Consider the following 25,790-nt stretch of genomic DNA (forward strand, 5'->3'; position numbering starts at 1 on the left):
ATAATAAATATTATGTAACTCAAAAATATGTAAAGGCTTTGAAACCGAGCTAGTTTTCTGTAATATCGTCATCTCGGTGATTCAGGAGATTGTCACAGAATAATGAATTTCTTCACACACCAGGGATTTACCCCCAAGACCGATATACAGGCTGACAACAGTGAGAAAATGTGAAGAACTGGGATGATCTGGAACCTGAGACTACAAAGGAATTTCAAGCAAAGGGAAACACCAACAAGTGTTCAGCTAGAAATAAGTTATTTTATTTTAAAACTTATACAGATTAATAAATATTATTGGAAAACTTAATAAATAGCCTTTTGTATTTACATAAGGCAAGTACATCATGCCATGACTACTTCTATAAAGCAAAATATAAGCAAGTCTTAGCCACTGATGGGTGAGTGATGTGTGTTAATCAGAAACTCCTCTGATGCACTGACATGGAAAAATTGTATGCAACCAATATCGACACTTGACATTTTTTATCTAGCCTTCTGTCTTCATGATCCTATTCCATTTCACAAGGAAATAATAGCTATCACTTAAAAAGGTAAAACATTCAGGAATACTACTGAAAAACAACACTGCTAAATTTTGTAAAATGCAAAACCACTGAGTGGGGGTGGGGAGCAAATGATTATATTCTAACAAAAGAAATACTCCAAAGTTTCCAACATGGCCCTTTGGCACAAGTGGTCAGGAGCTCCTGACAGTCACTGATGTCAGAGTTCATCGTCTAGCTGAAGCTGCTTCAAGGAGGAAGTTCAGCACTACTCATTACAATCTCGGGGACAGAATTCATCAGTCATCTAACCTGCAGAATTCAGACCTCAGCGGGATGGCAAGAGGAGCTTGTCACACCTTTAGGATGTGACCACTCAGGGCAGTGTCTAGTGTCCCAATTTAATCTCCACATTTTACAACAGAATATACAAAATCCTTTTTAAAACACACAAGGGGAAATTACAGCTTCAAGGAGTCACGTGACCTTTCACTGCTTCGTGCCCACGGCCCTGTGCCCCCGGGCTCCGTCCAGGGCAGACTGCATGGTCAGCGCGAGCCGAGTTCCACCACGCCGCTCTCACCAAGGCCCCCTGAGCTCTGCCAAGTGCTAAACGGCACGGAAACCGTGAATCTGGAGAGCCATCCCAACACTCTAGAGGTAGAAAAAACGAGGCACAGAAAGGTTAAGCAACTCACCCATATTTGCACAATTCAGGGAAAAACAGAGAAAAGAAATAACTCCTCCTTAGTTCTAGGCCTTAGGCTCCGCTTTTTTAATCACTTTGGGTACATGTGAAATACAGGTTTATTTACATGATCACTGCTCTACTGAATATCAAGTCTTTTATCAGACAATATATTTTGATGTAACAAAGGTTACATTTTCTTAAAATATAATTATTTTGTTACATTTAACAGCATATGAGAAATGCATATGAAAATAAACAAGTAGTGGCATGGGCCAAATTCTCATTCCTGTTCCTATAATTCTTAATCTTTTCAAGTATACAGTAGAGGTACAAGAATCTGGCCAGATGTGAAGTCACCTATGATCAAACGACAGACCCTTAAAACTCATCACCAGTAACAGCTGTGAAATGCAAATAAGAAATACAAAAAATTGAGGTATTTATGTGGTAAACTGCCTTGTGATGTGACGGTGTGCCAACTGGTCTTTTTTCTCGCCAACACAAGTTAACAAAATATGATTATCAGTAAAACACACAAAACAGAAACAAGGACGCGTCCTTGGAAGTAAGGTCGACAGTGAACTGATACATTTGGGTCCCTGAGAAAGAAGAACACTAGAGCCCGTCCATTCCTGCTGGAAGGGTGTGCAACCTCCGTGCTGCCTGATGCCCTAGGACAGCAGCTCCGTCCAAGGAGCTAACCATCAGTCAAAGTGCTCTCCTTTTTCTAGTGTCCTACTGGGTCATGGGAAGCTGAAACAGGTTCTGTGGGCATCAGAGAACGCCAAGGGCTCTGCAGGCCACTGGAATATCCTCTCCACTCTTCTACATGGGTGGAGCAGTTGGGAAAGAGAGGTGTCATCTCCTGACAGGAGTTAGCAGCAGGGGCTGGGGATGCAGCTCAGTGGTAGAAGCACACTTGCTTAGCATGGTTGAGGCCCTGCATTTGAGCTCCAGCACCTCAAAACAAAACAAACCAACAAGCAATGCCAGAGTAAATCTTGGTTTACAGCTAAGAGTACAGCTCAACAGCAGACGGCTCGCCCAGCAGGCACCAGCCCCGGCCTCAACCCCAAAACGACAGCAACAGTCGCATAGCCGGGCAACAGCCCGTGCTCAGTGACGCCTGTCTCACAGACTGAGCATTCTTCCACCCCAGAGACTGCATCTGAACACTTTACAAACTGACTTCTGAGAGCTGAGCAAAATATTTACCAAGAGCTGAGCTTTCTAGAAAAAAAGAAGAGGAACAGTGACTGCACCTTTGAACAGTGTTCCCTTCTATAAGAAAACAGAGACAAAACCCAGGGAAGAGCAAAGACCAACATGTCACTGTTAGGACTAACTCTGGAAATAAAACTGAGTGAATAAACTGGCTTCCTAGGCAGGACTGAAGGAATGTTTTTTATTGCTGAGCAGAGAGCAGTGAAGTACATTGCAGGAACACCCAAACAGGAATGTCACTGTGGTGACAACTGAGTAATGAGCAAGGCCACCAGAAAACCAGATTGCTCCCCAAGGGCCCAACCTGGGCAACACTGCCCTCCTGTGCAGAGCCTCCAAGAGAGGACACGATGAGAGAAAATGCCCCCGGGGTTGGGTTGGGTTAGAATCCTTAAATGGGCCTGCACTTGATCAATAAGCAGAATGGGAAACAATCTTTCCAAATGCAAAGAATTAGATGAAATAAACAGGACAGCACTTAAGTAGGAGACAAGAAAAATGGCCTCTTCAAGTATCTACCAAGAGTAATTCTGTTCCAGGCACAGTGGTGCGTGCCTATAATCCAAGCACTTGGGAGGGAAGCAGGAGAGTCACCATGAGTTTGAGGCCAGCCTGGGCTAGGAAATTAAGTTCAAGGCCAGTGTGGACTATATAGCGAGACCTTGTGTCAAAAAAAGAGAGAGAAGTTTGCAAATTTTTATTTTAAAAAACTTTGATTTTAATAGGACTTCCAAACAAGTACATTTGCAAACTAAGTCTTTTCACTTAGTTGTTTTTGTGTTGTGTGAGGTGGGTTACTCCCCCAGTACTGGGGATTAAATCTAGAGTCTCACTAAGCTACATCCCCAGCCTTTTTCAAACTTTTTAAAATTTGAGACAGGCTCTTGCTAAATCACTAAGTTGCCCAGGTCGGGCTTGAATTCACAATCCTCCAGGCTCAGTCTCCCCCAGTGCCAGCATTACAGGCATGCGCCACTGTGTCCAGCTTTTCCTGAGTTTTATCAGAGATAAAACCCAAAGTATTATATAATGAAAAGGCTTTGTGTTTACCTTTGAAGGACTAATCAAAGACTCAGCTCCAAATGGCCCTCCCTTAAAGCTCACTTCAGGGCACTTTCTTTCTTTGTATTTGCAAATGAGTTGTAAGAAAATGAATTTGTAAAGTAAATCATATTAAACCTGAATATATTTCCTGTGTTCAACTTGAAAATCAGATCATTAGACACCGGTCAGTTCAGCTACTCGGAGGGCACTGTCGCACACTTGAAAGCAACACAAACTGTTCCACTAGGGCATCTGCTCAACGGACAGAAACTGGAGAGAAGTGGACTGCTCCAGGCGGACACCTCTAAGAGAGGGACGTGAACACTGGCCTTCTGCTTTACTCTTAAAACCACCACAGGAAGAGCATCCAGGAACTGTCACCTCTGAAGAGCCTCGGTCTAACAAAGGACACTAACTAACAGATGCATTTAAACTTGCTTCGCGTGCAGGTGACGGCAAAATAAACATGGCTTCTACATTACGGACTCTCTTCTCGTGCTGTGCAGCTGCACATGTTCTTTTCAAGCTCCTTACCTGAGGAACGGTTTTTGTGTGCTGATCCTGCTACATAACGCTTTCACTTATATTCAGAGTTCAGTAAATTAAGGCCTGCATTCCTAAGAATGCCGATTAAACAAAAAACCTTCAAGAGCTGATAAAAACAGAAATAATCGTTCTGAGCACTCCATAAATAACGTTTTAACTTTAAATAATTTCACTGCTGCTTTTCAAAAATCCTAACCAAGATTATTGTATTTTTAATTCCTACAAGTATTTTGTGGCTTTATGTTAAGCTAGTTTTTTTTTTTAATTTAGCTTCTTTGTTCCATACTTGAGAGAACTACTCCTTGAATGTTTATTCTAGAAATGTTTTTGCCTAGAAAAGCGTATTTTTTTCCTGAGTGAATAAGTTTAATTATTATTAAATTTCACGTTCGCCGCTCTGCTGTACACAGCCCCGTCTCGCTGGGGCAGACTCCGTCTGCACGGAGCATGCTGGTGGAGCTCACACTGCTCGGCTTATCCGCGTCACTCCCTGCTTCGCCCCAGGTTCGCACACACGGAAGGGTACTACAGACCGAAGAAGGAATGGCCTTTTTGATTCAAACCCTGCCACAATGGTCGGCTCTTTTATATTAGGCAGCCTTTCATTTTGTTTTGTCTTGTCTTTGTGTATACTCAAAATGTTTATGAGAGATTGGTTGCAGAACTCTCAAATAACATCTCAAACAATGAGATGGCTGGTTAGTTACTTGCGTCTTTGATATATATTCCTCTGAAAACTATGTGTGTTGTAATTTGTAGACTCATCTTAAGCCTATCTGTGTCCTTTAATTTGTTGTATTAAAGGACTCTCAATACATGTGCTATTGAACAGTTATTCCCTCATGTAAACTTATTATCAAGTTAAATAGTTCATTTCTTCCAACTAGTGACAAATGCTTGCTGAAAAAAACCCTATAAATATATTTGATACTGGGTCCCAGGTACACAGCTTGAATGAAAATAAAATACCTCATGCTAATTAGCTGTCTCTAATTAGACAATAACTACATGCTGAACAGGTCCATTTGCTCTAAGGTATGTTTAGTTTTGACTATCTCCCGATGATTATGCTACTATTTCTAAACTGATTTACATATTTGTAATCTGAACATTGAAATATAAATGGATAACCAATGAAATGGCATTATTCTAATCTAAGAGAACATACACATAGTAACTGTAAATTAAGTGAATACTTCAAGTGATAAAGGCACTGGAATTGAGTTGAGCTACTGAGAAGTCATCCTGCCAATGAAATACTGCATCACATTCACTAACTCTTCTCTACCTGCTATTAAGATGTCTTGGGGTGAGTGCAGAAGATAATTTGTTAGAGGATTAAAAAGAATGCAACATATGCCTCTTATTTTGAATGAGGTTCCTGAATATTATACATGCTTAATGCAAACTAACACAACTACAGTCACATTACTATACACAGCCCGATTTCAAGACAATTTCTTCTGTTTCCAGAGTAATCTAAGAACATTTGCTCTCCTGCAAAGACTAACCAGGAAGAGCCCCCTTTCTTTTCTGATTAGGTCATGTTAAAATATTTTAAAAGGAAAGAGCAGTCATGAAAGCTTCCAGGTCAATGGAAATGCGAATGACATTCATCTCATCAGAGAGATGACGCCCAGGCAACCACTGGGAATCTGGGCTGCTCAGGGCTGGGTCCGGTCCAGTGTCGAGCCAGGCTCCTCGTGTCCACCAGGCCACCCGTGAGCACACAGATACTGTCGCACCAGGGATTGAGGGTCTCTGCTACTTCACATCCAGTCAAGGCCAGCAGCCACCTCCAAGGCCTGCTCCTCCAGCCCCCAACCCCTGGCCGCACCCTAGTCTGTTTTCATGTTGGATTTGTTCATCTCCCCAAGGTTGAAATTGAACTCTTTGAACACCTGTATGAGGACGATCCCCACAGAGACAGTCGTGAATCCACAGGCCATGCCCAGGAAATCCACCAGGCCCACGTTGCTCCACTCGCGGAAGAGGATGGCCGATGCCAGCAGGACCAGTGTGGTGAACACCACGTAGTAGATGGCCCCAAACACGGACGAGTCGAAGCATTCTAGTGCCTTGTTGATGTACCTGAACTGGACAATGATGCTGCAGCCCAGCACAGCCAGCAGTACCAGGCACAGGCACAGGGCTCTCTGGCTGGAAGGGTTGTTGTGCAAGATGTCTTGGGCTGCCAGCCCGATGCCCTTCGTGGAAGGCACGGTGAAACTCCCCAGCAAGGAGCAGATGCTGATGTAGACCATGATGTTGGTGGGTCCGTGGGCTGGCGCAATCCAGAAGATGAGCAGCAGTAACATGAGGAGTACGATGCACAGGTAGCCCACAAACACTGCAAGACAGATGGCACATGGTGATCCAGGCTGCCCCCACTGGCCACCATCCAGAAGGGCAGAGCTAAGGCAGTGCCGTCCAGAAGGGCAGTGCCTAAGACAGTGAGGGTGCTTCTGAGGGCTCTGGCTCGAGTTTACTGGATCCACCAATTCTGTTCTACAAAAATTACTCCCATTGCTGTATTCACCATTATAACGTTCAGGGGCTGGGGATGTAGTTCAAAGATAAAACACCCACTGTGCAAGGCCCTGGGTGGGTATTACATCGCTGTAAGCTGTGGCAGCCACAAGGAAACAAGACTCATAACTTTCCCAAGAATGCCTAGGGTCAGCGCTGGTTATGTCCTTCACCATCAGGGTCTCACGACAATTGTGTCCTCCCACACAGTCCTATACCAAGTGCGCCATCATGATCAACCAGGCCACAACTAAAGCTACCCTCTACCCCTCCAAGATGATGCCAACATGGTACAATCTCAGGATGGCTTGGAGGAACAGAGTCCCCTTCCCTCTGGCCCCCAATAAAAATGTGAAACACACCCCCAAAATTTCATAGCTCCTATATGTTGATATGGTCCTCTATTAATACCATTTGTATACTAAAAATACTAGACATCAACATAGATTTTATTTATTGTTAAAAATAAGCTATTCAGGGGCCTGGGAACTTAGCTCAGCAACATAAGCACCTGTAAGTGCCTTGTAAGTGCATGGTCGTGAGTTCGATCCCCGGTACCGATTAAGAAAAAAAAAAAAAGCTTTAAAAAAATAAGGTGAATTGTTTTGTGTTATTTTGTTGTTTGTTTTTGGAGATGGCATCTTGTTATGCTGCCCAGGCCAATCAACTCGAAGGCTTAAGTGAGGCTTCTGCCTCAGCCTTTTTTTTTAAGGCTGGTTTTGAACCTGTGATTCTCCTGCCTCAGCCTCTTGAGTGGTGGGATTACAGGCCTGTACTGCTGCGCCTGGCTACCAGATGGGTTTTCTTACTTTCCAGTCAATCCCACGGACCCTTACTGAATGGCTGTGATAGGTGGATGGTGCTGGAGTGGATCATATGGGCTATGCAACGGGAATCTTAAACCGTAACAGGAGTTTCCATGCCTGTTACAGTGGAGGAGGTGGCATACCATGGACGGAGGCATTGCAGAGCTACACAAACCGTAAATTATCCGTTCTTATGACTTCTGTCTATCTCCTTGGTCTTGTAAGTGAAAAATCTGGTTACAGTCATCAGAGCCTAGAACCTATTTTATGTACAAAAAGTATTTTGTATGGATTTCCCATACATTGAATTTTCAAGAAATGCAGTTTCCTAGTAAACTGCGGGGACATTACTCTGCTCCATCGCAGGGGTCTGCTGCTGATGGCAAGGTCCCGTCTGAAACAGTCTGCAGCTGGCTCCGTGTGTGGGGTGGAGCTGCTGGGCTCACCTGCCTGCTTCTGCGGCTGAGCCTGATCATGTCTAAGGTAGCACCCTGCTGCTTTTCCTTCATTTTGCAACTCTGGCATTCTATCCATCGCTTTGAAATTTGTACAGGAAGAGGTTGCATTTTGATGAAATTGCTTTTTGAGACAGGGTTTGCTATGTAGCCCACACCGGTCTCCAGCTTGTGGCCATCCCACTTCCTCAGCCTCCCCAGAGCTGGGATTACAGGGATATGCACCACACCCAGACCACTCAAAGCATACAAAGGGTACTGGGCCTCCCACGGCTAGGTACTACCTGGACAGAGAGCAAGCAGGTGTGGACAGATAAATCAAAGCAGACATGCAAAGTAGCAAGCAGGCAGCTACAGCCTGGTGTTGAGAGGTGAGGAAAAGGAGCGATGGGGCCCCGCTCCGGGGGGACTCAGGAAGGCTGCAAGGAAGGACAGTGAAGGGGCAGTTTCCTGGGAGCCTCGACTGCAAACAGGGAAAAGGACGAGCATGACGTGGCCCAGCACGTGGGAGGCCACGGCAGGAGGACGGCTGCAAGGCCACGGCTGGGCTAATGAGTTCAAGTTCTAGCTTCAAAAAAACAAGTAACACTGAGGAAGGGGCCATGGAGAGCAGAGATGGAAGCAAACCTAACACTCTGCCTGTGGGGCGGGTCCAGGGTTGGAGACAGAGATAATCAGAAGCAGCCTGTATGCACCTGAGCAGACACCGCCTTGGGAGGAGGAGCAGAGGAGGAGTGTGGAGTAGCTGCAGCCTCTGTGAAGGGACCGCATCTCAGAGGTCCCAGGCGTCCAGCCGGTGCAGATGTCTGGGGCACAGAAAGGTTAGCACCCACAACAGCTGCGAACGGCAGGGAAAGATGGTCAGTGGCCGCCGAGCTAGGGAGTGGGCAGGGGCCTCTGTGGGCACAGGGACACAGACTCGTGTCTGTGTAAGAACTGGGCGGCTCAGAAAGAAAACGCACACCTAGGGAATCTGCCTGTTTCTTACACATTAGAGCAGGCAGCCAGGTGCCTGCAGCTCTGTGAGGGTTTCCACTTGTGTTCAAGCATTGTTTCATTATCACCCCTTTAGGAAACATTTTACACTTTCCCCCTAATTATTCACCTCTGTGAAATCCTAGTCTCATGGAAGTACTTACTCCCTTATATACTGTATTTAAATCTGTTTCATGCATTAGAGGGGCACGATAAGGACGGGCTACAGCTCAGGGCACATGCACAAGTCTCTGAGTCCAGTTCCTACCACTGCCAAAAAAGAAAACAAACAAAAGTAGCCTCTTGATCTGCCTTTTCCACTGTCTGTGTACCCACCTAGCTACTATTACTGGAACATTTTGGCTTCTAGAAGTAAGTCAGTATCACAATGCTCAGTATGACAGATAAAACAGCACAGGGAGATGCATAATCTGGGCTAATTTCACTATGGATTCCTGTATAAAGTTACAGTGGTTCGCTTCTACATTCATCATTATGAAAGGACATTCATCATTACAAAAGGGCCTCCCAGATCCGGGGCCCGGAGACGTCTGTATAAAGACAGTGTTGTGTGCGGATCTAGACAAAACTGTGAGTGACGAGCACAGGGTGACTGAGTGGACATAGCTCAGGAAATCTTTCTTTAAAGTGGGTGCAATAGTGTACTTTTTTTTTACAGCACTTGTCAAAAATTCGAAGTTATTTTATGTCAAATACACATAAACACAAAGCCTTGTCTCCACTCTGAATTTCCTATCAGCAGGTGAGCAGGGGAAGAGGGAGCAGAGCCCATGGGAGCCTCGCCAGCAGGTCTGCAGGAAGAGCTGCAGGGAGGGGAAGGGCTGGGCAGTAGTCCCGGGGATGAGCACCGCAGTGGAGAATCCCAGGGAAGGGGATCTGACAGAAAACACTGAGGCAGTGCAGGGGCTGGAGGAGCCAGGCAGAGCGGAGTCCCAAGCCCCAGGCAGTCTCTGCGGGGAGAAAGCATGCCTAGGCATGAGGAGCTGTAGGGCTCAAGAAGGAGCCACTGCACCCAAAGCCATGAAGGAAGCCCCTGCAGGTGGGAGGGCTAGGCTGGGTGCTGACCATCTTCCTGCCGACCAGGGCTCCCAGGTGCTTAGGGCACCCGTGCACACAGGACATCACCAGACAGAAGCTGCCTTTGCACAGCTGGGGTTGACTTGCAAACACAGCCGCCCAACAACAGAAGGCGGCCCTGTGGTGACAGGTGACAGCGGACACAGGGCTGGCTTGCAGTGTGGCTCATGAAGCCTGCACTTCGGGCAGCGCTAGCGCGGAGTTACCTGGGTTGGTCAGCTTCTCTTCCAGCTCAGCCTGTGTCGTCACACTCTCAGACTTTGGGGAGTGGATGATCAGCACAACGGAACCCGCGCAGCTCAGCAGGCACCCCAATTTGCCCAAGATGTTGAGCTTCTCCTTCAGGAGATAAGAAGCTAAAATGGACCTTCAATTAAACAGAAGAAATCAGTTCAGTTTACACCCAACCATTTTCCCTGTTTCTAACTGCACGTACATTATCTAGAAAACTCATTCTCCTTATAGTCATACTCCGTTTATCATTTATTGTTTGTGGCTTTGTAATGTTTCTGGTGCTGGAGATTGAACAGGACTTTGTACGCACTACACACACATTCTGCCACTGCGCTGAACCCACACATAACCCGCCATTTAGGGGTTTTTGTTTTAGTTTTTATGGTACCGGGGATTGAACTCACGACCACATGCTTGCAAGGCAGGTGCTTATGCTGCTGAGCTAAATCCCTGGCCCCCATTTAGTTTTTTAAAATAGCTTTAAAAAAGAAACAGCAATAATTCCTACCAGTTTCCTGAAGTTGTTATTTCAACACAAATTGGACTTTTATGCATAGCCACTATAAAGCTAAGGCATCTTAGCTGACGCCACTTTATTATATTATCTCAGTAGATATAAAAATACAGGAGTACGAAAGAAGATTTGCAGATAACAAAATAAAAGTATTGCTTTTTTCCCCATATTTATAAAACTAAACAATAAAAAAGAATGTCAAATGGGAAAGTAGGGCACAAAAACTGTTAGAATTACAAAGAAGGCAGCTCATTGACTATACTTATAAACAAACATTCACGTTAAAATAAATCCAGCCACCCTGGCATGCGGCCCATGCCTGCAATCCCACATTTGGGAGGCTGAGGCAGGAGGAGCATCACAAGTTTGAACCCAGCCTGGGCTGTATGGTGAGTTCATGGCTACCCTGAACTACACGGCAAAACTCTGTCTCAAAACAAACAATGAAAACAACCAAAAAAGCCAACAAAACAAAACAAAAAATAAATTCACCCAAAAAATGCCCAAACTGAAAATTATAGTAATACTAATTACAGTAGGAGTATGAGTGATTTTTCTCTAGTACTAGAAACTTTTAAAATGTCTATTACTTTATAAGTAAAAAAAAGTCTAAATTTATAAAGTACCTACAATCCTCAAGCCCGCAGAGTTCTCTCTCTTATTTTCATGTGCAATATCAGTACACCTCCGGAACAAGAAGTCCTGGGCTTTCAGGAAGCCACAGACCGGTCACTCTTGTATTGCTAAGGTCTCTACCAGTGGTGGTGAACTTATGGTATGTGTTATTTATTTTTCTTTTAAGACAAAAGATGGTAATGTATGAGTTGTTGCTAAGCAAAAACCTCAGCGTTCATGTTTAATTGCAGTGATTATATTCTGCTGTAAACCAGTGGGTTTCGGGTTGCAGCTTGGGCACCTGGTCTCTAAAAGCTTCGCTATCACTGGTTGATACTAAAGACACACCAGGCAGAGGAATGTATTGTATTATTTCCTTGAATCCTCATTTTAAAGACACAAAACTGTCTCAGAAAAGATCAGCTTAATAAAAAAAAAAAAAAAAAAAAGATCAGCTTTCAACATAAGGCCCCCAGGCTGGTGGAAGGCAAAGGAGATTCCCTTTCTGTCTTTCAGGTTTCTCCGCGAAGGCCAGCCATGGACAGAGTAACAGAAAACACAATACACGTTCGTTTCATATCTGTGCTATGCTGGACCCTAAATGCCCCCAAAGGCTGTATGCTCAAGGCTCAGACGCCAGCCTCTGGTGCTACTGTGAGTGGGTGGAGCCCTGGGGCCAAGGGGTCCTGAAAGGAAGCGGGGTCACCAGGGGCTGAAGGGGGTGTTGGGACCAGAGCCCCTGCGTCTCTCTGGTTCCTCGTCACCCTGAGTGTCTGGCCTCCTCTGTCCCACACTTCCAAGACCCCCAAAACAACGGCCCAGCCAACCATGGACGGCAGCTCCTGAAGTGAGCCTGAATAAACTCTTCCTCATTATAAACTGTGTGTCTCAGGTACCGTGTCACAGCAAGGAAAAGCTGACGTACAAACACGGATGAGCACAAAAGCCATGCCAATGCGAAACTCACAGAAAGGCAGGAAGCTTGAAGGTGAATGTCTTCCTCACAGCAGGGAAAGTGGAAAGACGGCTGCAGTCAGGTAAGGGGTGGTCAATGAGTTTTTGATAAATGAGTGATATCAAAGAGTAGACAGTGTGGGAGAGGTGACAAAACAATACGGGAAGGGAAGGGACAGAACTTCACCGCGAGTTGTCGCATGCAGACAGCATCTCAGGTGATCTTTTTAGCTGTGGTGGTGGCTAAACTTGACCTGTCAAACGGGCTTTGGGAACCACCCAGGGATTTGTGGTGCACCCTTGTGGGTGTGTCGGGTAGGTCATGGAGGGGTGACCTTGGTTACACCCCAGGGCCTGCACCCCTCCCCCTCTGGTCCTCTTCTCTGACTTCTGGCCACCAGGAGCTGATCGGCTCTGCTCCACCACTTCCTTCTGTCCTGATGTTTCTGCCTCGGAGCTGGTCAACGGTGCACCGCACACTGAATTCCCTGAAATGGGAACCAAATTTATCCTCTCCTCCTTTACACTGTGCATATCAGACACTGAGTCTTGCAACAGGAAGTCTGGCTGATACAGCCGCCCTTAGGAGACAGAGAAGTGTCTGGCCACAGCAGTGACACCTTCCTCCAGAGGTGATTCTTTCCTAGGTATTTGATGAACTCCCTCAGTAAAGGGTTTAAAACAACTAGATCTCTTTTGCAAGACATATCCTCAGTCACAGAAGTGAACTTCTGACAAGGTGTCTCCTTGGAGCTCTGGAAAACAAAGAGGATAAAAGACACCTTGTTGGAGTGACCAGAGGGCAGAGTGCAGCAGGCAGGGGCGGGTGGTGGAGACAGAGCCTGTCTCCCCAGCACTAGGGAGAAATGAAATCATGATGGTGACCAGCCGTACAGCCAAAGCTCCCGTCCTGTCCGCGTCCTGCTCTGCATCCCTGTCCCCATCCTGCTGTGTCCCGAAGAAAACCCTGAAGTGCAACAGGAGAGACACACAAAAGCACTGAACCAAAACAGTCTGAGAAAGCACAGCCGGACGCCAAATAGGGACCGAGAAGGAGCCCTGACCACGAGGGCAAACCACCTTTTCTTCACAATAGAATCCCAGAGTTCAGGTCCCTTTTGAAAACTGTGTGTCACGCTTCATATTGTTTCATTAGTGTAAGAAGCCAACAGAAAAAAACCTATAAAAATAAGAGTCAAGATGGTTATACTACTGATTTCTCTGAGCTGAAGAGAAAGATTCGTGCTGGTACTGTGTGGACAGCTGGATGCAGATGTGCCCCGGGTGAGTGACCTGGGAACACGCAATGGATGTGCCACTGTCCCCCGACTGACATGTTTTGAAATTTTGTTGCAGTTTTTTCCTCTTCTTCTTTTTTAAAATTTTTATTCTTGAAATATGGATTTGGAAAAAATTGAATGCCAATGGGGAGGGGAGGAGGGGAGGAGGGGAGGAATGGGGAGAAAAACAAGTTATATCCTGTACAGGTATAAATTCCCTATGAGGAATGTGATCATTACATAAATCTAATATGTACCAATAAAATCTAATTGGAAAAAATAATAAATCCCTTATATATAACCTGACTTTTCTCGTCCATTTTTCTCATTTTCTTTTTTTTGGAAAGGGTCTCGTTATGTAGTTGAGGCTGGCCTTGAACTGGCAGTCCTCCTGCCTCAGCCTCCCGAGTGCTGGGAGCGTCAGCCAGCATCTTTCACTTTCTTGCTGGCATCCTGTGAAGCACAAAGGGTTTTGATTTTAATAATGTACCATGGATTTTAATAACATGCAATTTGTTTTGTTTCTTGTGCTTTTGTGCACACCTATAGGTACAATACCTAATACCCCAAGGACATAACAAATACTCTTTTCTCCTGAGTTTTTTATAGTTTTAGCCTTACACTTGGGTCTTTGATTCATTTTTTTTTTAAAGGCTAGTCAAGTGAAGCAGTGGGAGTGGAGAAGGAGCACAGAAATCTGTACCTGGTTGTGATCAGTTAGTTGTAAACAGCACTGCACTGGGACCAGCCCTTAGATTCATTTTGACACACTTGATCCTTTTTGTATAAGGATGTGGGGAGACAACTTTCTTCTTTTGTATGTGGGGCTGTTGGCTCAGTGCCATTTGCTGAAAACTCTTTTCCCCAAGAACTCACTCAGCACCTCTGGCAAACATCAATGGGCTGGGGAGAAGGTGGGGCGGCCAGGGCCGCACTGCACCACAGGACAGCCATGCAGCCAGCCTGGGGATGGACAGAACTAGTGAATCATGACGGTGGGCCTGTCATGAGGAACAGAAGGCCTCACTTTGCCACTACAACCACCTTCCAACCAACTTACAAGGTCAGCATGACAGCTAGGGCTGCCTAGAAGAGATTGGAACACAGAGACCTCACTTCTCATTTGTTTTGCCTGACGAAAACCAGAGCAATGCCTGTCTGGACCTAGGGAATTCTGACAGTACATCCGTCATGCAAGATAGAGATCAGAGGCTCATGCAGGGCCCATGAACTCTGGTGTGCGTCTGAGATCTGCACTTTGTGACAAGGGTTGTTATCCATATTTCACGGGCATTTTAATTTTGAGAAATTATTACTGAGGGACTGACTGAGATCTGTGGTACCTGAGGATTACATTTAAACACATGAGCAGCAGCTGTGGCCCAGCCAGGCTTGGCGCTGTGGAGTGCGTTAGTGAAGAGATGAACAGCGGTGTCATCATGGCATCTCCTTGCTAACCACCTGCTCTCCTCAGTAAGTGAGCACGAGATTGGGTCGGGGAAAAAAACGAAGTCAGCATAACAGCGGCCGTGCTGTTGGCAAGACTCCGTCATCCTTATCTTCACTGAAGTTTTCCTGATTGACAGCTTAGATACATCAACTGCCAACCGGGAGGAGCAGAGGGCTCGTCACAGCACGACGACTGGCTAGCGAGCAGAGCTGGCACCCAAGCTGGGCCATCTCCTTGGGAGACTGCTGCTCAGTGGGTACGCCCCAGAAGTGTACCCTAAAGAGTCCCCAGAGCAGGGGTCGATCATGCGTGCCACAGCCACCAAGAAAACCATTAACCCGATGTGGGTTATAAAGGGACGCAGCTGAAAGCCTTGCTGATCCTTAAAAGCGGGCAGAAAGTTGTCCTCAAACCGAAGCAGTACAGATAGGACTGTGGTGGAAGTCTATCACATGCGTTGTGATAGGCACGGGGTGGAGGCGGCAGCCTTTCTCTTGGACAGGATTCTGGGTCTGCACTGCGCTCCTTTGGTGAATGGCGGGTTTGTTAATCTGTGAACAGAAATCAGGCCTGTTACCCTGGAGCAGCTGCTGAGCACCTTCCTAACCGCAGTGAACAACACTGGTTTCCATGGGAAGTGCTGTTACTTGTAAGAAACAGGGCCAGCGGGTGCTGACAGATGGAGACACGATGGAGGGTCTGTCACACTGGGACTTCCAGATGTATGGCCTCTGCAGAAATGCCCACGCCCTGGGGGCGACACTTACCGAGAAGGCAAACTGGCCAGGTGGGAGCTTGAGGAGAGCTACTCTGAGGCACCTCCATGACTCAGGCCCGCATGCTCGGACAGCATTGACGCCTCTGGCTTCGATGACCAGGCTGGCAGTGCTGACTGCCATCACTACGAGAGCCTTGAAGGTGATGAATGTGTAGTATGCTCATCCTTCTCGATCAAGCCGAAAGCTCTGGGAGCCCTCGCTGGACAGAGAAGCAGTCCTGTCCCTCTCGATCAGTGCTGCTTATCTGCGTTTCCACTTGGAACAGACTGATCTCTCTGAAGAAAGGGGTGCTAAAGTCTGCCTTAAAAGCTGCCACGGCCCATGGCCCATCTCCCGTGCTCTCAGATGCTCACCTGGCCACTGTGGACCAGTGGCTGCTCAGTGTCCTGGCCACCATGAGGCAGTACACTGACCAGTCTGGGATGGACACTGTGCTGGTGAAGACAGGATGCCTCTCTCCCACTTGTAATTCTCATCAGGAAATAGGTGAAACTGATTTTTACAAGACAGAAAAACAGCACCATCAGTTCCATATGGGGGCAGATGGCTTTGGAAGCTGCCACCAGCAAGTTTTGGTAGTAGAGGACAGGATAGCCATGGTGACTCTGGGGTTTTGTGTAGTGGAAACTGAGGCACAGACACATTTCAGAGCTCGAGATGCTCCTGCAGAACCACTTTGACTCCTCAGTCGTGGCCACGTTAGCAGTGGGATCAGCACTGGTCAGTTTACCTCCCACACCGAAGGGCAGAGGTGTGACATTCGGATGGGTCCATGTGCACCGTCTCCAGACTGTCCTGAGGTGAACTTCACACGGCTTTCTCCACACATGAATTCTGTGGACACGCTTTACAATTTTTTTTTTTTAACCAGGACTACTCAAATTGGAAAGTTTACTGCTACTTATAAACTGGCAGCAAATAAAACCTTGCATTCTGTTGAAAAAAAAAAAAAATCAATGGACTGTAAATTGGAGTGTATTTCTGGATTCTCAGTTCTGTCCTATTCATTTTTATTTTTTATTTTATTTTATTTATTTATTTTTTTTTTTTTTTGAGACAGGACTAGATAGTTCAGGCTGCCCTGGACTCACTGTGTAGCCCAGGCTGGCCTCAAACTTGTGATGACCCCCCTTCCTCAGCTTCCTGAGAGCTAACAGGCACGTGGAACCATGCCGGTCAGAAGTCTGCTAACTATTTCTAACTCACAATGTGTTACAGGTCTATTCTGTATGCAGCATATTGGTGGATCTTGCTTCTTGATCCATTCTGCTGCTAGTCTGTGTCTTTTGATTGGTAAATTGAGACCACTACCATTGACAGCTATAACTGGTATGTATTGATGTGTCCTTCTCAGGCTATTTTCCTGTGGTGGCGCCCCTGTTTTCTTCCCTGATCCTCTGTTTGCTTGCCTTGCCTGGTGGAGCTGTTCTTTTGGGGTTCATGGAGTTATAGTCTTTGTTATCTCTTTCTAGGATGTCCTTCAATGCGTTTTGGAGTGCTGATTTGGTAGTCATAAATTTCCTCAGGAGTTCTTTGTCAAGGAATTATCTTATTTCTCCATCAGTTTTGAAAGATAGTTTTATGGGGCAGTCAATCTGGATTGAAGGTTGTTTTCCTTTAGAACTGGAAATACTTCACTCCAAGCTCTCTTTGACTTGAGGGTTTATGCTGAGAAGTCAGCTGTGGTTCTGATGGGCTTTCTTTATAGGTGATTTCTTTCTTTTCCTGAACAGCTTTTAAGATTCTATTCTTATGTTGAATTTCTGGAATCATGACTATAATATGCCTGGCTGTAGATTATTTTTTTCTGATCATGGCTAACTGGAGTTCTATATGTCTCACTTATCTGTATGTCAAAATCTTTTTCTATAACAAAGAAGTTCTCTACCATGATGTACATGAACAGTTTTTTAAAAAGCATCATTTGCACTATCTTCTGCTTTTTCACTGACTTCAATCAACTTCAGTGATTCTTTGCCCATCTAGCAGCTGCTGGATTGATTTCTCATGGTCCCTTGCTATTTTTGAGAAATCTTTCTTTTTTTTTTTTTTAATTTAAGGAGAAAAGAAAAAAAAAACAGTGAAAGGGTACAAGTTATACAGATTTACAGAAGAAAAAAATGAACAGTAGGAAATCACTAGTTAATGGATTACATATTGCCATCTTAGAAATAATTGTTCAAGTCACAAAATTAAAGCTTGTAGAGTGGACATTCCAACAATGATACTGCAAACAGTTCTGTTCAATGATCCAATAAAACTCTGTGATATCATTTTCTATCTTATACACTTAAATATACATGCAGTTATATAGTTTAGAGCACTTTCTTTTCCTCTCTTTTGTACAATGACTATTACACATTTTGGGTTTCATTGCTCCCACAGTTCTTATTGCTTTTTTGGAAGAGAGTAAAACCAAATGAGACATAACAGAACAGAATCGGTCAAGTCAAAAGGGTGGACATAATAGATAATATAAAAACGTAATACAAGGTGATCAACAATGGTTACTATAATGCCTCCCGCTATCTCTAATAGAATTGCCTATATCATTAGTTATAATACAATTGAACAAAACAGTAAAGAACAAAACCGACAAAACCAAAACATTGGAGACATTGTAGGTCTTCAAAAGTAGATAAAAGTCAACGAGAATGGGCGTTATAATGAATCTCATTATCTTCTCAGCTGATGCCTAAACTTTCGAACCTGATACTATCCAGCAAAACAGAATAGGGGAACATCAGTCAAAAACAAGATGGTGAGAGTAATACAGGGCTTCAAATCGAGATAATAGAAAGTCAAAGTGGGTTACTATATTATATCCTGCTATTTTTTTCCCTTTAATTAAACGGATAAAAATAAAAAAGTAAATAATGGAGTGGAGATTGAGAAAAAAGAGGGCATAACAGCAAAACAGCGCAGATCAAAACATAACCATTTAAGCAGAATAGTGTTTCACCACCAGATAATTCCGACCCAAAAGTAGTTACCATATTGACTCTTTCCTTGAAGTCCTTGAGTACAACTTCGTATACTGTAGCATTAAGTATATCAAAACAATGTAAAACCATTTAAGAGAATGACAGGATTACAGAGTATTTAGAATCGACTAACAGAAAATGAACAATGGTTTCTGTATAATCTCCTTGTCTTTAAAAGGTTTTTGCTTATACTATCGTACATAATAAAATCCAATAAGATACAACCTGCTTAGACCATTGGAGACAGAAGAACAAAAGCTAGATGAGACTTCAAAACAAGATGATACTAAATCAGTATTACCTATTAAGATGTCATTTTCTCCAAAATAGCTGTTCCTATCATCCAATCTTCTCTGTCTCATTTCTGTTGAGGTCTTTTTCTGTCAGTAGCTGTCAGTTTGTCTTCTTCATTTTGTTCTCTGCTCCATTCGTTGTGGCCTCCCCGCCACCATTTCTGGGTTCTTTGTATTTTTCTTTTTTTAGAATATCCTGCAATACTTTCTGTAGGGTTGAATTGGTGGTTGCAAATTCCCCCACTTCCTCTTTATCCTGGAAGCACCTTGTTTTTCCATCAATTTCCAGGGACAGTTGTGCAGGATATCTCAATCTTGGCTGGAGATTATTATCTTTCAAAGCTTGAATTATTTCCCCCCACGCTCTTCGTGATTTGATGGTTTGTGCAGAGAAATCTGCTGTAATTCTGATGGGTGTTCCCTTGTAAGTGGTCTGCTTTTTGTCTCTGACAGCTTTTAATATTCTGTTCTTGTATTGAATTTCTGGAATTTTTATTACTATATGCCTGGGTGTTTCTCTGTTAGGGTTGTAGGTAGCTGGGGTCCTGTATGCCTCGTACATCTGAGTATCTTTACCTTTTGCTAAATTAGGAAAATTCTCCTGGATTATTTCTGTGAGTAGCTTTTGTAGTTCACTTGTTTGTGTCCCTACTTCTTCTTTTATGTTCTTAATCCTTAAGTTATGGCTCCTCTTATCATCTTCTTGTCTTTGTATTATTGCTGTTTGTTTCTTTGTTATTTTTAAGAAGTTTTTCATTTCATTCTCCCATATTACAAGTCTGCCCTCCAGTTCAGATAGTCTGTCCTTAGTTTCTTTCAAGCTGTTATGCCAGTCTTGGATAGACTTCTTAATTTCTTGATAGTCCCTTTGAACCTGCTTCACATACTCAATGCTTTCTCTGTTTTCTCCATCAAGCAATTCTCCCCTCTTTTTCTGTTCTTCCATTCCACCATCTGTTTTTTCCTGGGTGGTGCTTAGCATTTCTCTAACTATTCTGCATATTTCTAGCTTCAGGTCGTTGATAACTTCATTCCTGAATTGGTCTATGAGGCTCTCTATATGGTGCTTAATGTCTATTGGTGCGGTGTCCGCTATTGCCTGTTTCTCAGAATTGGGGGCTGAGGAGCCTTTCTTGTTGCTTCCCTTCCCCATATTCTCTGTTCCTTATATATATGCAAGCTTACATAGGAGGCCCAGCTTCCCTGCCTGTCAGCCACAGCCTGATCAAATTGCGCTGGCTAGGTGTTCCCGCCCACCGCTGCGCACCAGGGAGTTACGGAGGAGGCAGCCTACGCGGGAGTCACCCCTCCGGGCCACCGTCAGGCTCTGGGATCTGGGTTAGGCCAGCCCACCAAGTCCGCCCGCAGCGTCACGCAGGCCAGGCACTTTTCACCAATCCCGCCCGAGAGGGGGATGTGTGGCTGGAGTTGCCACCGCGCCCTGCTCCCGCAGGACTGCCCGAGCCCAGAAAGTCCTCCGCTGGAGTCAAACTGTGGTAGAGTGTCAGTTTCTCTCACTCACCTCGCCACAAGTAAGTGTATGCCTCCTTGTCCGTCCTGTTTTCGACTCCGTTCGCAGACTCCCGTTCCCAGAGCCTCTGTGCGTCTCTCCTTGCCGAGCCGCTGTGGAGGCAGCCAGCCTCGGGGCGGAGGGAAACCCAAATCGCGGTTTCCAATGGCGCGGGGTCTAGCCTCCACACCGTCTTTTCTGTTCCTATTTTAGCGCCAGGACTGCATTCCAAGTTGGTTTCTCTCAGCCCAGTTTGTTCCTGAGTCAGCAGAGCATATCTCTACCGGCTCGTGTCTCCTTAGTCCGCATCATTCCTGATTTCTGAGCCGAGCCTTTCAGAGAGCCTCCGGTAGTTGCTGTTATCTGTCTGCTATGTTCTCCCGGAAGCCCGAGAAATCTTTCTTTTGTGGTTGTTAACTGTGAGCCTGTGTTCTATAGCTGAGATCCGGTCCTCAGATTGGATTAATTTGCTGCAAATACCATCAATGGAATTTTTATTCTCTTGGATATCTGCTTGAATCTGCCTTATGGATTCCATTTCTTTCCTAAGCTAAGCTTCTATATTTTCTTAAGCTCATCTATTTTTTGTCTGTGCAGCTCTAGTGTCACTTAGCATGGTCTTTATTGTGGATACCACCTCTGCAGTTATCTGAGAAATTATCTCTGATTTGATTTTTTCCAGAGCCTCATTCAGTTGCTTTGTTGTTCCCACTTCAGAAGCCAGGTGGGGGCTTTCAGAGTGTCCCACCTCATTGCCCCCGGGTTTGCTTTTGGTGAACGGGATGTCTGGGGCTGCATCTTGTGTAAGTGTCTTCTCATTTTCTTTTCCTTTTTTAGTCTAATTCCGGGGTGATGCTGGTAAATTGCCTGTGGTGGGTTGCTTTACTGCTAGTATTTAGGGCCTTTAGTTACTGATGACTTTTCTGAGGTACCTTCTAGGTGTAACTGGCTTTTGGGTTTGGAGTCTGTTGGAAGATGCTACCTCTTCAATTTATTGCAGATGAGAAGTTGCTGCTTGTTTGGTCCAATCCCTGGTTCTCTGTCACTATGCAACGGTATTTTCTGTGACCCTTAGTCCGTCTCAGCCATGGACTACCAGGAAAGACAAGCTGTTTAGAACAAGCTGTTACGTCCGTTTTGGCTAGAATGGTACCAATAGCATGAAAGGCAGTCTAGAAAATGCGAACTGAGCGAACCATTAATTGGCTACTTTTAAGTGTATGAACCAGATTTGTGGTTACATAAAATCTAAAACAAACCAAAAAATTGTATGCAGTATCCAAGTCCTTAGCATGTCAATTTTGCCCTTAGGGGTTAAAATTTAAAATCGGTTAGAGAGAAAATAGAGAAGTAGAAGAGGAAGAGATTAGAAGTTGAAAGGGAACAAGAATCATACTAACCTTGGGAAACTGGTAGAGAAGACTGCAGGGAAAGGAAGAAGGGAGAGATAAGAGGCCGGAAATCACAGTCACACTCACATAAAAACGAAATCAACAAAAGAGGAGAAAAAATGAAAACAAGCAGTAAAAAACAAAAATAAGACCACACCACCACCACGAAACGAGAAAGAAACAACAAGTCCACTTCCAGGTCTGCTTCCGCTGTCAGTGCTCGGTCTGCGTCCGTCCGTGTGTCCCGCGTGTCCCCCCACCCCACCCCACCCCCGGGTCCAGAAAGCCAGTGACAGCTTTCTGACAGGACAGTGGATGAACTGCAGCAGGCCTGCAGTTAGTTCTGGCTGGGGCCAGACTCACCAGACCCACAGGTGTCAGGGTGCCTTGAGCGGGGGAGCCCAGCTGGGGGCCACTGGATGGAGTTCTGAGCTCGGCGGGTCCCTGTCCTGGGTGCCCCTTGCCCGGGAGGACTGAGCCCTCCACCCTCACCACAAACCAGTGCAGCCTGCAGGCCCGCTGCTCTCCTCCACGGCTGTGTCTCTGCTGAGGCCACCGTGCTGAGGTCACAGTGGCCGTCACTGTGCGTTGGGAGGCTGGAGCTGCTCCTGTCTCGCAGTGAGTCCATCTCAGGGAGCGGCCGCCGCCAGCTGCATCCTTCCTCCTCGTTGAAGTCTGCTTTTCACTCTGTGGGCTTCAATCTGTGCTTCAGATCCTCCCTGGGCCAGGGGACCCACTTCCTCCTCCCAGCGTCTGCACGGCAACCCCGAGAGGCTCTTCCTGTGCTGCTTGCCGCTCCACCATCTTGGTTCTCCTCCAGGTCTATTCACAAGTTCTTTCTTCAAACAGCTTTGTCATTTGTGTTTTTCTAGGAATGTGCCTATTTCTTGTAGTTATCCAATCTGTTGGCACATTATTCATATTTTCTTGTAATTTTCACTTCCATGTGGTTGGTAGTGATGTTCCCTACCTCCTGACTTTGGTAACTTTAGTCTTGTCTTGGCCCATCTGCTGCTGCCCTAAGTGAATGCCCCTGATTTGGTCATCTGTAAGGGACAGAAGCGCACAGAGCTCATATCCTGGAGGCTGGGAGCCCGAGAGCAGGGTGCTTGCTCTGGGCAGGGGCTGTGCTGCATCACTGCACGGTGCAGGCCATCACGCCGCAAACACAGTGAGTACACACGCACTTGGGACTCTCCGCTTCTGGTAGAGCGCCTGGGCTCACTAGGAGGCCTCTCCGGACCGTACCCGACCCTAACTACTCCCCAAGGCTTGGCTTTCAAATTTCATCAACACACAAATTTGAAGATCAGTAACAGAATAGTTTTTGTTGTTGGTTGGTTGGTTTGTTGAGACAGGGTCTCACTGTGTCATTTAGCTTGACCTTGAACTCACTGCATAGCCTAGGCTGGCCTCAAATTCCCAGGGATCTTCCCGACTCAGCCTCTCGAGGGTGGGGTTACAGGGCTGCACACCATGCCCCCTGGAACACAAGTTTTGACGGAGAAACATCACAACTCTTTTTTTGTTGTTTTTTTTTGTCTTTTTGCTTTTTATCGGTACCGGGGATCGAACTCACGACTGCCTGCTTGCGAGGCAGGCCTTATGCCGCTGAGCTAAATCCCCGGCCCCGAAACATCACAACTCTTTTGTCTGGTTTGCTTTATTATTACAGCTAAAGGGTTACCAATTTTTGTCAATCTTTTCATAGGACATTTAATTACACTGACTTTTCTCTATTGCTCTTCTATTCTTTTTATTATAATAAAGATTACCAGGAATCAAACTCACAACCTTGACATATCAGGCAGGCACTGTACCACTAAGCTATATCCCAGGCTAAATAAAAAAATCTTTATTTTTTTTCCTTTTGTTTGGTTTGCCTTCTTTTTCCAGAATCTCAGAATGAAAGGTTAGGTTGTTAATTTGAAATTATTTCCTCTTTAAAATGTAGGCATTTATACATGCAACTTTCCTTCTGGCTAGTGCTTCAGTTGAGTCCTGAGTTTTAGAACTCAGAAAACGCTTTCAACATTTTTATTCACCTTAAAGTATTTTATTTCCCCAAGGAATTTTTTTTAAATCACTGGTCATTTAGTACTGAACTATTAAATTTCCACACATTTGTGTATTTCACAAATTTCACTTATTTTTGCTAATTTCATTTCACTGTGGCCACAGGACGTACTCTGTGGATGTTAGTCTTTTCAGCTTACTGATTATTTTTTAGTTTAGCACACGCTTTGCTCTGGAGGATGTTTCACATGCTCCTAGAAAGATTGTGTGTTCTGTTGTTATGGGGTGGAATGTTCTACAGATCCCTGCTTAGTTTCAAGTTTCCTATTTTCTTTTTTGAAAAAGTTTTGCAGTATATTCAAAGACTGGACTTGAACTCAGTACGGAGCCCAGGTTGGCCCTGACTATGAAGTGATGCTCCTGTCTCAGTCTCCCGAGTGCCGGATGACAGGAGTGGTGCCTGACTCTTATTTTCTTATCTTTTTGCCTCATCTTTCTGTCCATTTTTGAAAGCAGATTATTGTTGTCTCTACTATTGTTGAATTCATCATTTTTTTTTAAATCGGCACCGAGGATCGAACTCATGACCACACGCTCGCAAGGCAGGCGCTGATGCTGCTGAGCTAAATCCCCAGTCTGTATTCGTCATTTCTTTTATTCTGTCAGGCTTTGCTGCATATATTTTGGAGGTCTGTCTTTAGGCACCAGTTTGCTTTTCATTGCTGTATCTTAGCTGGGCACGGTGGCACCCTTGCAGAACCCATGTTGCAGATTATATCTAGACGTCCTCCTAAAGCCTTATGCATTCAAAGGTGGGGCTTCTGGGAGGCAACTGGGTCATGGGGTTCTGATACTTACCACTGGATTAACCCAATGAGGGATTTATAGCTGAATGTGATGCTGGAGGGTGGGCCACGGTCTGGAAGGGTCTAGCTAACTCCCGCCCACCTCCCTGGGTCACTCTGTTTCCTGCTTTTCCTGAGCTTTTCTTCCTCTGCAATGTCCCTCTGCCACATAGCCTTGCTTTGGAGCCAGCCTGTTATGAACTGAAACCTCTAAAAACAGCCAAAATAAAGCCCTTCTCCTTAGAATTGTGGGTGTTGGGTATTGTGTCTTAGAGATGAGATGTAACTAAGACACCCACCCAGCACTTAGAAAGGCTGAGGCAGTAGGATCACAAATTTGTCCTATCTGGGAATCTCAGTAAGTAAGACTCTTGTCTCAAAACTAAAACAGGGTCGGAGGCATAAGTGCCTGCTAGCAAGCACGAGGTTGTCAGTTCAATCCCTGGTACCAAAAAAAAAAAAAGAGCTAGAAATGTAACCCAGTGATAGAATGCCTTTAGGTTCAATCTCCATACTAAAAAAAAAATAAAACTGCTGTGTCTTCCAGATGGAGTGACTATGTGGTTACTATTTCAAAATGTCCATCCCAGTCCATCCTTGGCCACGCACGGCAGCATTTGCTTGTAGTCCTGGCGTTCCGGGAGGCTGCACAGGAGGACTGCAAATTCAAGCCCAGCCTGGGCAACTCAGCGAGACCCTGACTCAAAACAAAGAGGAGACAAACACGCAGCTCTCTGCAAAGGCCCTGGGTTTGGTTCCCAGCACTGTGAAAAAGAAAAGTCCTTCCTGTTGCGAAGATTTTTGCCTGCAGGCTATTTTGCCTGACAGCCTCACCAACCTTCTCCAGGTTATGATTTACATCATTTCCTTTGTTCCTGCTTTCTATGCATGGCAACCTGTTTGCACTGTTAATCTAAAGTGTGTGTGCTATACACTCAACCACCTTATCTTTGATAAAGGGGCCAAACAGGTTCACTGGAAGAACGATAGTCTCTTTAATAAATGGTGTTGGAAAAACTGCCTCTACATATGCCGAAAACTAAAACTAGACC

General features: G+C 45.2%; 1 protein-coding gene and 1 pseudogene across 3 annotated transcripts in view; one reads left to right on the forward strand and one right to left on the reverse strand.

The window, feature by feature from the left end:
- Window positions 1–241: 241 nt before the first annotated feature.
- Nipa1 (NIPA magnesium transporter 1) overlaps window positions 242–25,790 on the reverse strand; it is a 65,447-nt gene continuing 39,898 nt past the window's right edge. For 2 of the 3 annotated variants that reach the window (XM_063249800.1, XM_063249802.1), the window contains 2 exons: window positions 10,080–10,240; window positions 1,257–6,360 (listed from right to left, as the gene is read on the reverse strand). In XM_063249800.1, coding sequence (XP_063105870.1) covers window positions 5,849–6,360; window positions 10,080–10,240 — 673 coding nt within the window. In that variant the 3' untranslated portion in view covers window positions 1,257–5,848. Of the gene's footprint in view, window positions 1,160–1,256; window positions 6,361–10,079; window positions 10,241–25,790 lie in introns of those variants that run through there. The other variant, XM_063249801.1, reaches the window with a different exon arrangement.
- On the forward strand, window positions 12,391–16,168 carry LOC106026695 (glycosaminoglycan xylosylkinase-like; annotated as a pseudogene).

The sequence above is a fragment of the Cavia porcellus genome, unplaced genomic scaffold (assembly GCF_034190915.1).
Source record: "Cavia porcellus strain 051 isolate PalLab524CR breed Dunkin Hartley unplaced genomic scaffold, mCavPor4.1 scaffold_6, whole genome shotgun sequence".
NCBI classification, from domain to species: Eukaryota; Metazoa; Chordata; class Mammalia; order Rodentia; family Caviidae; genus Cavia; species Cavia porcellus.